Source organism: Tupaia chinensis, unplaced genomic scaffold, assembly GCF_000334495.1.
Source record: "Tupaia chinensis unplaced genomic scaffold, TupChi_1.0 Scaffold000492_1, whole genome shotgun sequence".
Taxonomy (NCBI): domain Eukaryota; kingdom Metazoa; phylum Chordata; class Mammalia; order Scandentia; family Tupaiidae; genus Tupaia; species Tupaia belangeri.
This window is the reverse complement of record NW_006160004.1, coordinates 2,772,635-2,786,282: the sequence shown is the minus strand read 5'-3', so window position 1 is coordinate 2,786,282 and position 13,648 is coordinate 2,772,635. Positions and strand designations below refer to the sequence as shown.

Here is a 13,648-nt window from a genome sequence, read left to right as displayed (position 1 = left end):
AGATTCTAGTTTTTGCAGAAGTATATTAACACTTGCATCCCACTTATTTCTGAGAAATGCAGAGTATTTTTAGAACTTGGAATTTTTCCCCCCCAATAATCAAATATGTCTTTGTTAGGAGAAGAAAGGCATCATTCTGTCCGTTTTGCAGGTGAGAAGTCATGCAGAGAATATCAGCAAAGGCTCATGCTCAGACTTTAAGCAAAAGACATTCTGTCACCATCCTTGAAAAAAATTTCAAAAACTGATGCCTTCCAGCATTGAAAAATGGAATTCCTTGGGACCAACTGATGGAATAATGATTACATAGCTGGACTCCCATGTACTTGACTGGGGTTTGACCCAGTGGCTTAAAATTCACACCAGGTATGTGTGTGTGTGTGTGTGTGTGTGTTTGTATGTGTGTGTGTATGCCCAAGATCCCAAGAGGTGAATGGAGGAGAAGGGATTGCGACATGGCCATCCCCCTGGGGGTGATTTCTTGCTGTCTGTCTCTTTGGTGAGCACACACACTCTATCGCAAAAATTTCTCTTAGAAAAAAAAAAATGGCATTGCTTTTGCAGTTCAGGAAGAATTGTACATTTAAACCTATTTCTTTAAAGGCAGGATTAACTAAACATACAGAAAAAGTTAAAATACTGCATTAAATTTGATCCAGCAATCCTACTTCTTAGAATTTAACATAAGAACCCTCAGAGAAGGAGAATACATTTGCAAACTATGCCTCAGATAAGGGACTGATAGCTAGAATATACAGAGAACTCAAGCAGCTTACCTGCAAAATAAATAAATAAATAAATAAATAAATAAATAATAAAATATTAATTCAATTAAAATGGGCAAATGAACTGAACAGACAGCTCTCTAAAGAAGACATATGAATAGTCAAAAATCATGTGAAAACATGCTCAGCATCTCTTGTCATAAGGGAAATGCAAATCAAAACCACAATGAGATACCATTTAACCTGTCAGTATGGTTAAAATAAAAAAACAAACAATCAAAAAAAAACAAACAAAGAATGATAAGTGCTGACGAGGCTGTCATGAAAAGGGAATCCTACACTGTTGGTGAGAGTGTAAATTAGTACAGCCACTGTGGAGAACAATATGGAGGTTCCTTGGAAACCTACAAATAGAACTACCATACCACTCAGTAATTTTACTCTTAGATATCTATCCAGAGGATAGGAAAATCTTCAGTCATAAGAAAACATTTGTATAGCCATGATTATTGCAGCTTTATTTATAATTGCTAGGATGTGGAATCAACCCAAATGTTCAAGAACATACAAGTGGATTGAAAAAAGATGGGACATGTACTCTCTGGAATACTATTCAGCCATAAAAAGCAATGAGACTCTGACATTTGATAGAAAGTAGAGGAATGTGAGAGATTTAATGCTAAGTGAAGCAAGACACACTATGAAAGATAGATACTGTATGTCCCTGCTCAATATATACAAATGTGCTCTATAGTGGAAACAGAAAAATTGGAAGGTTTAATCACAGGGAGGGCAATGGTAGATATTAGAGACAGTGTTTGTGGGGAAGTAATGGGGGTAGGTAACAGGGTAACAGGAGGTGGGAGGGAGAGGACTGGGGAAGAACAAAACAACAGATAAAAATGAAAAGTTTTCTGTTGATGGTAATGTATATGGTACCATCTTTGACTTGACTAATAGGCACTGTATTCAGGCTGCGAAAAACCATGTTGTACAATGTAAAAATGTACAGTGAATAAATCAAAGTCAAAAAGAAAAAAAAATCTAAAAAAGAATTTAACATAAGAAAATAATTTTGAAATTAGAAAAGATAGACCCTAAGGATGTTCATTACAGTGATTTCGTAATAATAAAACTTGAAAAGAACTGACATAGTTAGCAATATAGAATTTGTTACGTAAATAGTGTGAGAGATCACTACGAATTGTAGAAAAGTACCTAGGAATAGTGTAAGAATAGTTCAATGTCTACTTGGAATGGCAGTGAAGAGGCTAACAGAGAAGGAAGGAAGTCAAAAGCAACCATAAAGAATACTGAAGTATACCTCCAGGAGACACCCAGTCATCCGGGATATTGATCACCTTCGTCTTAGAGGTGGAGAATAAGGATCTGAGACTAAGCTTTCAACTTCATTGTAATATGGGGTGACTGATTAGCTCTGATGGTGGGCAGGGGGAAAAAAAAAGGAAAGTTTTACTGGAGACTGTACATTCCTTTCTGTCCGAGAAGTGAGCCAGACACAGGTCCCTCATCTTTCCTCCTCAAGGAAGCCCAAGGGCACAGGCTTCCTCCTCCTCCTGCCAGGTGGTGGGTTAACAATCAGCATCCACTGACCGTGCCTAGTTGCATGTCCTCTGCAAACTAGTTAATTTCATCCCGGTAACCACAGTGGACCATAATATTAAGGGGTGTGTATATACTTGTGTGTGCCTAGGTGCATGTGTGTGAGAGCCATGAGGCTGGTTTCAAAAAACGACTTAACACATCATATTCCTAGGTTAGCTCTAGGAATCTGGTAGGGTGATAGAAGCTATTTTGTTTTCTTCAGAGTGCTTATGTCTATTTTCAAAAATTTCACACTGAATATGAAATACTTGAAAGGAGAAAAAAAGAATAATAACGTTCATTATAAAACAGTGACATTTCTAGTCAGTAATCTGACTTAGTTCTCCCTCACAGAACACATTCTGCTCATTTTCTAGTTAAGCATTCCTCTGTTCCTCCACACTTGAGCTTCAGAGGGTCTTAGGCAAGAAATACACTTAGGGTTCTCAGGTAACCTGTATTCTATGCATCCAAACGAAGGAATTGTAAAACGGCATGATTCTTTGAATCTCACCAGATTGTTAGCCTCATATGTCTTTCTTTTAAGTCTTGGATATGAGAACTTGAACTAAATCCTATTTGAAGAGCAGTGTCTTCAAAGTCGGAGGCAGAGCACTGTCTGTTTTTATAGGGCATGGAACTAGAAGAGCACACATCAAAGAGCTCTCCCTGGCGCAGGCAAAGGTCTGATTCTGCATTTAAGCATCTAAGCCCTAACGAGTTAGCCCCTGGGCCCCTTCAGAGTGGAACTCTGGTCCCACGTACCTGCCTCGTCCGCGGTGATGGTGAGCTCGTTGCTGGGCTCGCTCTTGCCAATCCGGTTCTTGGCGTACATGCGGATGCTGTAGGTGGAGGAAGGGTGGATATCAATGATGGTGGCCGAGTTCAGCTGAGGGGAAACATCTTTGGTTCTCTGAGCAGAATCCCAGGAGTCTTTTGGGTTTTGTTTTTCAAAAAAGAAGAGATAAAGATGTGAGTTTTTTCCCTCTGCCTTTGAAAGTTCACAAATAGGAATTAAAAACAAACAAACAAACAAAAAACAAAAACGAACAAACAAAAACAAAAAGGAAGGAAGAAAAGGAAAATTACACCCAAGGTGAATTGTCAATGCATGGTACGCGGTTTTCTGGCCACGTTGGCCATCAGAGTAAACGTGACTTTCCACAGTCCTTATTCAGACAAAGGGCACCAGTGAGCTGAGTGCAGGGAGAGCAAGCACAGAATGCATGGCCAGGGAGTTCACAGAGGAGAAATACAGGTGGTGGGTGCTCATGTCACTGGAGAGAAAAATGGCTACTTGTAAACACTCATCGTATAGGACAAGAAAATGAACTATGGTTTCTATACCCCAAAGTATCTTTGGCTCTAAAAAATATTTGAAACCAGCAAAACCTCTAGCTATTTTGAATCTTTTCATCATTAAATGGAAACTAGTAATTGTGTGATACTTCATAGAAATCAATCTCAGTTTCCAGCATAAACCATATTTCTGAGTTTCAGTTTTTGAAGTAATGTAATTTTGAATCCTGTGTTACAGGAATTCTTTTAAACCATGGCTATTTTTTTTTCCTTTTCAGCTTTTTTTTTCCTTCTTTTTGCTATCAGGAATGTGTACTCACTGAAGAGAGACAGAGAGAGAGAAAGAGAGGGAAAGTGAGAAATCACACACCCCCCCTGCCCCCGGCGAGATGGCCATGCCACAATCCTTTTCCTTCATTCTCCTCCCAGAATTTTGGGCAGACATATATATGCTACTAGAATGATTTTCAGGTTATAGGGCCTGGGACTTAAACAGTGGATTTGACCTTGTGGTATCCAGCCGCCCTAAGCTCCACACCACCTGCTGGCCCAACTGTGGCTAATTTTAACGATAGCACATGCCTATTAGGAAGAGTTATGAGCCTGTGATAATTTAGACTTGGTGACTATAGGGCTTTAAGCAAAGATAAGAATGTTAGTAGGTGGTTCTTAAATCAAAGATGTTTGGGAATTTGCTGACAAATGATAAAAAGTGAAGTCCCTCAGACAATGGGCAGAGATGATGTGAGATATCTTCACCTTCCCCAATGTCCTCTCCTCTGTGGGGCTTCTCACACTTTAGGTCTTTCATGAGTATTTTGTGTTCCTCACTGGATTCTAAGTTACAATGGGGTAGAGGTCATGCCTACTAAGTTTCATCTTGCACTCCTGGTGTTAGCACAGTGTCTGAATCACAACAGACAATAAATAACTGCATCTTTAGTAGATGAATAAGGAAATGGTGACTGCATGGACCTCTGGGTCTTGGGGTTGGTACTATTCATCTTATCCCACCAGCAATAAGTGTAGAAGTTTAGGGAACTGCTCCGTGCAAAAGTAAGCATAAATGCAAGATATTGTTGGAGTTGGAGTTGAAAAAAACATATGTGGCTTAAAGACTGCTTTGGAATATTCTAACACCTCAGAAAATGGAGCATAACAGAAAGTGACAATCAATATTGCAATTAGAAGAAAAAGCACCCAAAGAACATGACATCAGAAGTGAAAATGCACCCAAAAAATCAAGGGCTGAAAGTGAAGAATGTGAGTCAATAGAGGAAATGAGGTAGATTTTATATCAATGGAATGCCATGAATATGAACTGGTCCCACATAGACAATGTCATTCTTTCTGGAGAAGATGTTTAGGACAATAGGGAGGAACCCGGGCCCTGCAAGGTGCAGAGAAACTCACTAGCCCCAGAGAGAAGCAGACATATGTAATTGATGGCTCTGCCCACGGAACATGCAGGTTTCTGGAACTGTAAATGGCAGAGCCAATTAAAATACAGCCAACTTCATTGGAGGCTGTGTTTGGGGATGGCTGAAAGGCTGAAGAGGTATATCAATGTCTACTAGCCACTTTCTTTCCCCACCAATACAAGTCAGAGAGTGGCCAAGGCGGGAAGATTTGGGTTAAAAGAAACAAACAAAGATGATGTCAATGATTGTCAGAATATAGTTCAAAACACCATGTAGTGAGTTTTTAGCTAAAGGTCATGTGTTTTCCTGAAGGAATTTAAGGTAACTGAATGTAAAAGAAGAAACACATCTAGGTAAACCCACAAACACACTCTGGCAGATGATGTGATGTGAAAGAAGGAATGAAAAGAGGGAGGTGGTTGCTCAGAAGACAAGAATCTACAAAGGGATGGAAAGTACTATTTCTGCTCAGACACTGATGTGCAAACAGGCAGGTTGCTGATTACAAACACAATGTGATATTGTGAGAATATGATACCAGGTGCTAAAAGCAACCCATACATGGGTTCAGAGACTTGGGAGGATGAAATTGCACATTGAAACACAGATATAACTAGGAAAAAGGTACCACAGACAAAATAAACTCTTAGGAGTAAATCACCTGTAGAAATGTGTACATATAAATCTAAGGCACTGAAGATGCAAACTTGAATGGGGATGTTTGGGTAAGGCCATACATGGGAAGGGTGAAGGATGAAATGGCTGTGGGAATTTATACCGGATTCTCTGGTCCAGAAGAAAAATGAGGTGGTTGTTCTGAGAAGCAGAGAGCAAAAGCAGCACCAGAAGGGCTTATAATTCCCATCAGAGGATTATTTAACAAAGGAACTATTTGCTAAGGTGTGGGCTGGGTTGGAGAACCCTACGAAGGATGGCCGCTAAGGCTCCCAGTGACCAACCCAATGGGGAGCTGTTCCCTCCCAGTCAGGAGGGCCAGAGGATTAGGACAGTGCTGCTGGAGTCCACACGGGACTGAAACCTAGAGATGGGTCCCCAGCAGAAGCTGTGCACATGGAACCCCACCTTTTCCAGGAGCATAGATTGAATCCTCAAAAATTCATTTCCCATGTGTGCTATTGGGCAATCCAATCAGAAGTAAGAGGGAAGAGTCCTGGAAGAGATATCATTTGCTGGAAGGATTTAGGTGATGTAAGAGGTCTTTTGGATTCAGAAAGGCCTATTTTGTTGCTACAAATATAAGAACTTGTAACAATTGCAGCTGGTCAGAGGCAGAACCAAGATTTTGGGGGCTAGAGGGCAGCTGTTTCTGAGATTATACAAGCCTATACTGAATAATCACTTCACCTGCTTTGTTAAGAAAGGGAATTTTTTAAAGTTTTTTTGCCTAGGGTGTGTGTGCTTGTTGGAGAGAGCTAGAGAGAGAGAGACTGTGAGAGGGTAAGTAAGAAAGCATTCCCCATGGGGGAAGACCATGCTGCAATTCCTTCTACATTTCCTTCCTGGGATTTAGGACACACATGCACACCTTAATCACCATGCCACCTGCTGGCTACAGAATATGAAGTATTTTAATGCATTGATAATTCATTGTTTTCAGAGCAAATTAACAAAAAGTGGAGGAAAGCATTTAGAAAGTTAGGAGGAAGATTCCATCACTCCTAGAGCAGGGTTTGAGTGTCAAGAAATCGATCAATGCTTATTTCAAGTTTAATATGTGTGCCAGGCACTCTTTGGGTGAAGGGACATAGTGCAGAGCTTGTTAGATAGTTCCTGTACTCAGGGGGTCACTCAGAACCTCAGGGGGAGAAGTGCCCAGTAAGTAGGGCAGATATTAAGAAAATGGCCACCAAGTGTTCCAAGGTATTCAGGATGCTACTAGGAGAGAAAGGGAAGGAGTGGTCAGGGAAGGCTTCCTGGAGGAAGAGACATTTACACTGTGACTTGAAGGATTCATTTTCTATGTATTCAGTCTACAAATTGCATTAATTTAAATTGTGGTTCTAAGATTTGTGCACCAGAAACTTGTTGAGGAAGCATGTAATCCATGAAGTCACTGGCAACACACCCCTCACAGCAGTAAGTACGTTTGCTACCTACTGGCAGCACAGCTCCTTCTTCCAAGGCCTTCCACACTGAAAGTGATAGAGATCCTGGAGTGGTCCTGATGGAAACCCAGTTTGTGGGGTTGGACCTGCCTTCCCTGAAGGCTTTTTCCCAGTGATTCTCCTGGAACTCTTGGACCCTCAGACTGCCTTGCTCTATAGTTACACGAATAACCTAGCCTCACACACTGTGAGCCTCCTCTCTGGTTGGAGTAGAGCATGAAGGACAGAAAGGAGACCCCTCCAACCTGACTGTCCCTGCTTTATAGATGAGGAGCTTCCTACTTTGGTTATGCAGAGGTGCACTGTATACATTTAAAGACAATATTGGTAGTAGAGGTAAATTCTAGATCGAGCTGCATATAAATTGAGTGCAATGAATATTTACTGCACACTCTACATGCTAGCCAGTATATTAGGAAATAGGGAACATTGGAATCCCTGCCTTTGGGAACCTTGGAGAGGGGAGAACCCCTGAGGATTCTTTAGTGGTGGACAAGCACTTTAATGAACACAGATGGCTTTAGAGACATATTACTTGCAAGCATTTCCATGCATGCGTGAGCAATTCTAAAAGCTACCACTTACTGGATGTGGACTATGTGCCAGACAGTGATTCAAGTATCTTAAATGTATCCCCTTGTAAAGGAGCGTTCACCAACAGACAATGCAGTTACTCAGGTGTGGCAGTGGGTGTTAGAGAAATGGCGTGGATGAAAACAGACCTACTAGACATGGGAGCTCCAAGATGCTTCTACTCTATTGGAGGTGAAATGCATAATACATGAATGAATAGTCACATGGGACACCATGACACTTGCTGGAGATAAAGGGATGAGAATATGGAGAGTGGAATCTTAGTGGGTGGGAGACTCTGTAGTCCAGGCAAGAGTGATCTTCCGGTCACAGGGCAGCCTATGACCTCAGAGAGCTCCTTCTCATAGTCATTTGAGGTGAGCACAGAGATGTCCCCCTCCCAGAAGAGAACAACAGAAAGGAGGCAAGCAAGTGATAGGACCAGCAGCTGAGACCGGGGGCCCCAGTGGGTCCAGCACAGTCTGAATCCCAAACCCCCTGAGCTGTCAATTGTCACCAGTGACTAGCAAAGACTGATCCTCCCTGAAGATGAAGAGTGGAGCCATCCCCTCTGAGAGGCTGCCTGTTGTTCCAGCGCTTAGCCAATGAGACTGGCGGGCTATCCCTGCCATGTCGGGTTTTGTCTGCTTCCAGGATGCTCATCTGTGGTTCTCCAGAACTCTCATTGCTACCACTGGTGTCCAGCCCAGCCTCAGCTTGAATATACCTGCCTCACATAGAAAAGGTTTCTTTGCCTCAAGATCTGTTTTTCAGACTTGTAATTCTTGGGCCTTCTCCTGACCTATAGCTTTAGAGCAAGTGCAAGGTTATCCTCTTCTACCATTGGTCCCTGGGAAGCCTGTTTGTCCTAGTCCCAGAAGGACCAGCTGTTTGGGTCAGTGCTGTCTTGGGTGAGCTAAGGTCACTGTGCCCCAAGCCCTGGAGGCTGAATCTCCGTGTTTCCCGTGAATGTAGCCTGGAGCAACACTGCCCCGCTTAGGCCATGCCTTTGTGTTTCCTTGCTTCTGGGTCTCCAGCTGCAACTCCAAAGTGACTGAGCTGAGCCATCCCATCTTAAGTTCATTTCCAATGTAACAAGCCTCAGATGCTAGAGCTCAGAGCACTTCTTTTGAGTTAATAAATCCCTTTAGTCTTCAACTTCCACTTTCCCAAATTCTTTCATAGTTACCTACTGGTGTTTCTTTGCAGCCCACCTTACACCATTCTGTGGTCTGTCCCTGGATGCTCTTTACTGAAATCTTTCCTTATCTTGCCCTGACTTTCCAGCTGCCTTGAGCTTGATTCTTGTCCTTGAGCTTCAGCTCAAAATGACACTAAATCAGTTACAATAATGTGACATGAAGTAATGTATTGTGCTCATAAATATGGTAACAAATAAGACTGCGCCAAGAATTGTATTAACCCTTCCCATGCCGATGGTCTTCTAAGTCCTCATATCTTTAATGAGACACAGCAAAGATTCTGACTAGAAGCCCCAAAGTAGTATTCTACCCTTGTAGAAAGTGTCTCTGAAGTGTCACCTGAAGAGGACCCCTGGGCACACCTGTGGTGGTCCTGACAGCTGGGCCAGTTTTACTGATAGATTGTGCTGACTGATTCAGGGTGCCACAGTGAGTGTCCCTGGCCTGTCCCTGAGGCATTCCTAGGAGGCTGCTGCAGGAGTGCTCATCTCAGCAGATGCGGCTGCTCTCCTTTCCTTTCACAGCTCATCCTACAGACCTGAAGCACATCAGGGCCTCAGTACCCTGGATATGGGACATGGGAGAAACACACGCTCAAAAGTATTGCCTGACTGGGGAAATGGGAAGGGAACAGATGAGAAAGGAGAAGTCACTCTGGGGCCTGACTCTCAGTAGCTTCCAAATGCTTATGGGTGGCAAGAAGGCCTGAGGCCAGCAAAAAGCAGGACAAGTCCAGACTGGCAGGGGCAGAGCTGAGTCTCCACACACAACTCCACTCCTTGGGTGGGCTGGGTATAAGAAGCTTGCACCCTCTGAGCTTCCAGGAGTCAGGTATGTGCTTAGGGGTACAACAAACAGAAAAAAGAGAAAATGGAAAGGCTTTGTGAAGTAGAAAAGAAGCTGGAGAAAATAAAGGACTTACCTGATTTGTTTTTGCATTCAATATCATAGCCCGTGATGGGACTGTTGCCATCAAACCCCATGGTCCACCTGAGCGTGATTGTGCGTGCTTTGACATCTTTGATCTCAATTTCAGGAGGGTCTGGGGGCTCTGTGCCATCAACAGAAAGACCCAGGATTAGTTCAGAAAGAGTTCAGATGTAAAAATGCTAGTGGACATGCTGAGGACAACTCACAGTGATTCGTCAGCATTCAATGACAGACACTTTTTATTTGGAAGTTGTTACTCTTTTTTTTTTTTTTTTTTCCATAATCACATTTTGGGGAGGAGAAATTTCACTTTTCCAAGATTTTCAGTTTTCACAGCATTAGCAGACTGGGCCAAACTTGGAGGATATAAGTATTCCTCTTCTAGTTTAGATTTTTAACTCAAAACATATGTTGGCCCCACATGATAAACTTCTCCCCTCATGCTGACTGCCAAGCATATGGGATCCTAAAATTGAGCAGAGAAATCACATCACTGTATTCTTTTCTTTGAGCTGACTGTCACTGACTTCTCATCTGACTTAATTCCTTTAAGGGCTTTGGTTCCTCTGATGTGGGGTAGCTCTTAAACATAATTGCACATACTGCAAAACACTGTTTTAGTACTTTTAAGAATGAGGAAGTATGACATAGCAAGCCTAGGCCACGTAGACACCTGAGGTTGGGTATGTGCTTTTCATCCTGAAAAGGCTAGGGTTTTTATGTTTTTTTTTTTTCCTTATATGTCATCTTCCTACCTTGCACTGTGAGCTGAATTATCCCACGGTCCTCCCCATAAGAATTGATAGCATGGCAGGAGAAGAAGCCAGAATCTTCTCTCACAGTGGGCAAAATCTATGTGTAAAGCAGAAAGAAATTAATTTTATTCAGTAGTGTGAAGCAAAAGAATAACTGACGTGGCTTTTGGCTATAAAACTCTCTCTGCATTCTTTCATCCTTCCTTCGGTCCCCAGTACATTTATATAGGTACTCACACACGCACACACACATGCACTCATCCACACCGATACACACTGACATGCATATACATACACATAAGCACATACCCCTCTTGGGGAAAGGTGATTTCAGTGTAACTGTAAATGTGTAGATGGACAGGTTTGACAGGCATTACCCATGCCAGCTGCCAGCTTGTTATATTGGACGTGTAATTTATTCGGGATGTCTGGCGCCTCGACCACCACGCCCCCTTATAGTCAGGCTGACCTGTAGTTCACATGCACATTTTCCCCTCTGTGTGTGATTTAGAGCATTCAGAGCAACTACGCCTAAAGAAGCAGATCTACAGATGCTGTGCTCAGGGCCTGGCCAGCATGACCTTCACCAGAATTCTGCTCTGGGAGGACTGCAGGATTGTGAGGAGGCCAGTGTAAGTGTTTAAACATAAGGCTTTTCCCCCAGCATCATTGCCCACTCCCCCACCTCCTACCATAATAAAAGCATTACTCAGTTAACTACTAATGCATGGTAAGTGTCCCATATCTGAAATGCTTGGGATCAGAGTATTTCAGATTTAATTTTTTTTATTTTGGAATATTTTCATTCATATAATAAGGTATCTTGAGGATGAGACCCATGTTTAAACATGAAATTCATTTATGTTAAATATACACCTTATATACATAACCTGAAGGTGGTTTTGCCCAATTTCTTTTTTTATATTGTGGCATTTTGACTGCAACCTGTCACATTTGGTCAGGTGTAGGATGATGTTGACACTCAAAAAGTTTTAGATTTTGGAGCATTGTGGATTTTCAGGTTAGAAAAAAAATGAGTATGCAATACATTTTTCCCCAGTTTTTGTGATCCTATATTGACAGAATTTTTTTTACATTGGAATTTTGCACAGATGCAGATCATTTTACCCACACACATATGTGTGTGTGTGTGTATATATATATATATATATATATATATTGTGTGTATATATGTGTGTATATACATATATAGTGTGTATATACACACTATATATATTTGTATATATATGTGTGTATGTGTGTGTGTGTGTGTGTATATTTGGTTCTAAAACCCATCCCATTTTTCTTTGTATAGGAAGTTAAAGCATGCATACAGCATAAGCTGCCATTCCTCCAGGATTAACTGTCATTAATAAAGCCTATTTATCACTTATATTTTAAAACTGCAGTATTCATAATAATTCTCTTCTTAATAACACTTCAAGGCTACTCGGTCATCTCGCTGAATGAAGAGGAAGAGAAACAGTGCCTCACAAATAAATTCCAAAAGATTATTTGCTGCTTATCACCCATATGAATCCACTTGTGAAAGGACATAATTATTACCTCAATAAAGTTAGGTTCTATTTTGTTATATTTGCCATGCTTTTACCTGCAGAGTGGAAATCACCTCCTCTCCCACCTCCTTGGTGGACACGAGATAGCGGGCCATTTCAGGGTTAATGATTCGATCCTCTTTCTCCCAGCGGACAATAATGGGCTTCTCACCATGGGCTGTGCAACTCATCTCCTTCTTTTGCCCCTGAGTAGCCAGGGTAGTATTTGGGTAGGATGTTATCATGGCAGGAACTGAAAAACCAAAAGAGACGTGATCAGCTGAATGGGGGTCCTGATTTTCCCTACCTTAGCTCTCAGCTACATCATGCCTAAACAGACGTTTCTTTGAAATAAAGTTTGTTCAGAAAGCTACTAAGCAAGAATAAAGAATAGAATATATCGAAGATTGCAGAACAATGAAACTTGACTAAATGAGGTATAGGCCAAAATCGTCATGAGGTTTCATACACATGGGGATGTTGTTCTCTTCTGCTTCTGCCAAAGGCAGATATAGGTCAGGATCCATGGATATGTCCCTTAGAATTATTTAATTTAATTGAATTTGACTTAATTATTATTTAATTTGACCTGAGAGAGACACACAGAGAAAAAGAAAGAAAGTGAGAGAGCAAGCTTCCAGATCCGGGACTTGAAATTGCAGTCAGCCATGTGGGAGTCCAACACCTTAACTACTACACCACCTGCCAACCCAGCTCTGTCCCTTAGAACACATAGAGTAGTGGTTTTATTCCTTGTTAATCTGCAAAGAAGAATTCACATTAAGAATTATACCCCCCCTGTTATTATCTACATTTATCCATTTTCTTTCTTTAAAGTTCCACAGTTTTTTAAAAGTCTGTTTCATATATTCTTTAAAAGTCTGTTTCACACACAGATTTCTTGTGAGGACATGGTAAGTGTGATTCCTTCCCAAGTCCAGGGTATTGTAACACTCTCACTTCTTTATATTTCACGGAGAGTGATCTGACTGTGAAATAAGGGCTTCTGCCTGGCCTCGAGGGCTGCTGTGCAAGGAGCAAAGCTTCGTGCAGGCTGCGGTTTCCCCAGAATATAATTTTGTAGTACTCTAAAACAGCCAACAGGAAGAATTACTCTTCAAAAACTGAAGCATTGCTTTGAAAAATTGAATTATACCTTTTCCTTTTCCTTCTTTTCTTCTTCTTTTCTTTCTTTCTTTTTATTTTAAAATTATGAGCTTTTTTTGCATTCTATTATGGGAGAAATACCTCAATTAAATCAGCGATCTCTGAGTTGTTCATGAGTTTTTCATCTAATTCTGTAAAAACTGCTCCTCAATTTTACTCACACTTTTTTTCTTTGGAAGAATGCCCTGCCAAAATAGATATTTCAGTTGGGTTAATAAATTCAGCGTTTAGTAAGAAATATTCAGACTAGTCCATGTTTTCCTATCCATTCAAGTATTTTTAGGGAAAG

General features: G+C 41.4%; 1 protein-coding gene across 1 annotated transcript in view; it reads right to left on the bottom strand.

Annotated features, from left to right (window-relative positions):
- DSCAM (DS cell adhesion molecule) overlaps nt 1-13,648 on the bottom strand; it is a 327,084-nt gene that overhangs the window by 155,989 nt on the left and 157,447 nt on the right. The window contains exons 9-12 of the mRNA XM_027774893.1: nt 12,249-12,445; nt 10,637-10,733; nt 9,874-10,002; nt 3,096-3,263 (exon numbers count right to left, since the gene is read on the bottom strand). Of these exons, the coding sequence (XP_027630694.1) occupies nt 3,096-3,263; nt 9,874-10,002; nt 10,637-10,733; nt 12,249-12,445 (591 nt within the window). The remainder of the gene's footprint in view (nt 1-3,095; nt 3,264-9,873; nt 10,003-10,636; nt 10,734-12,248; nt 12,446-13,648) is intronic.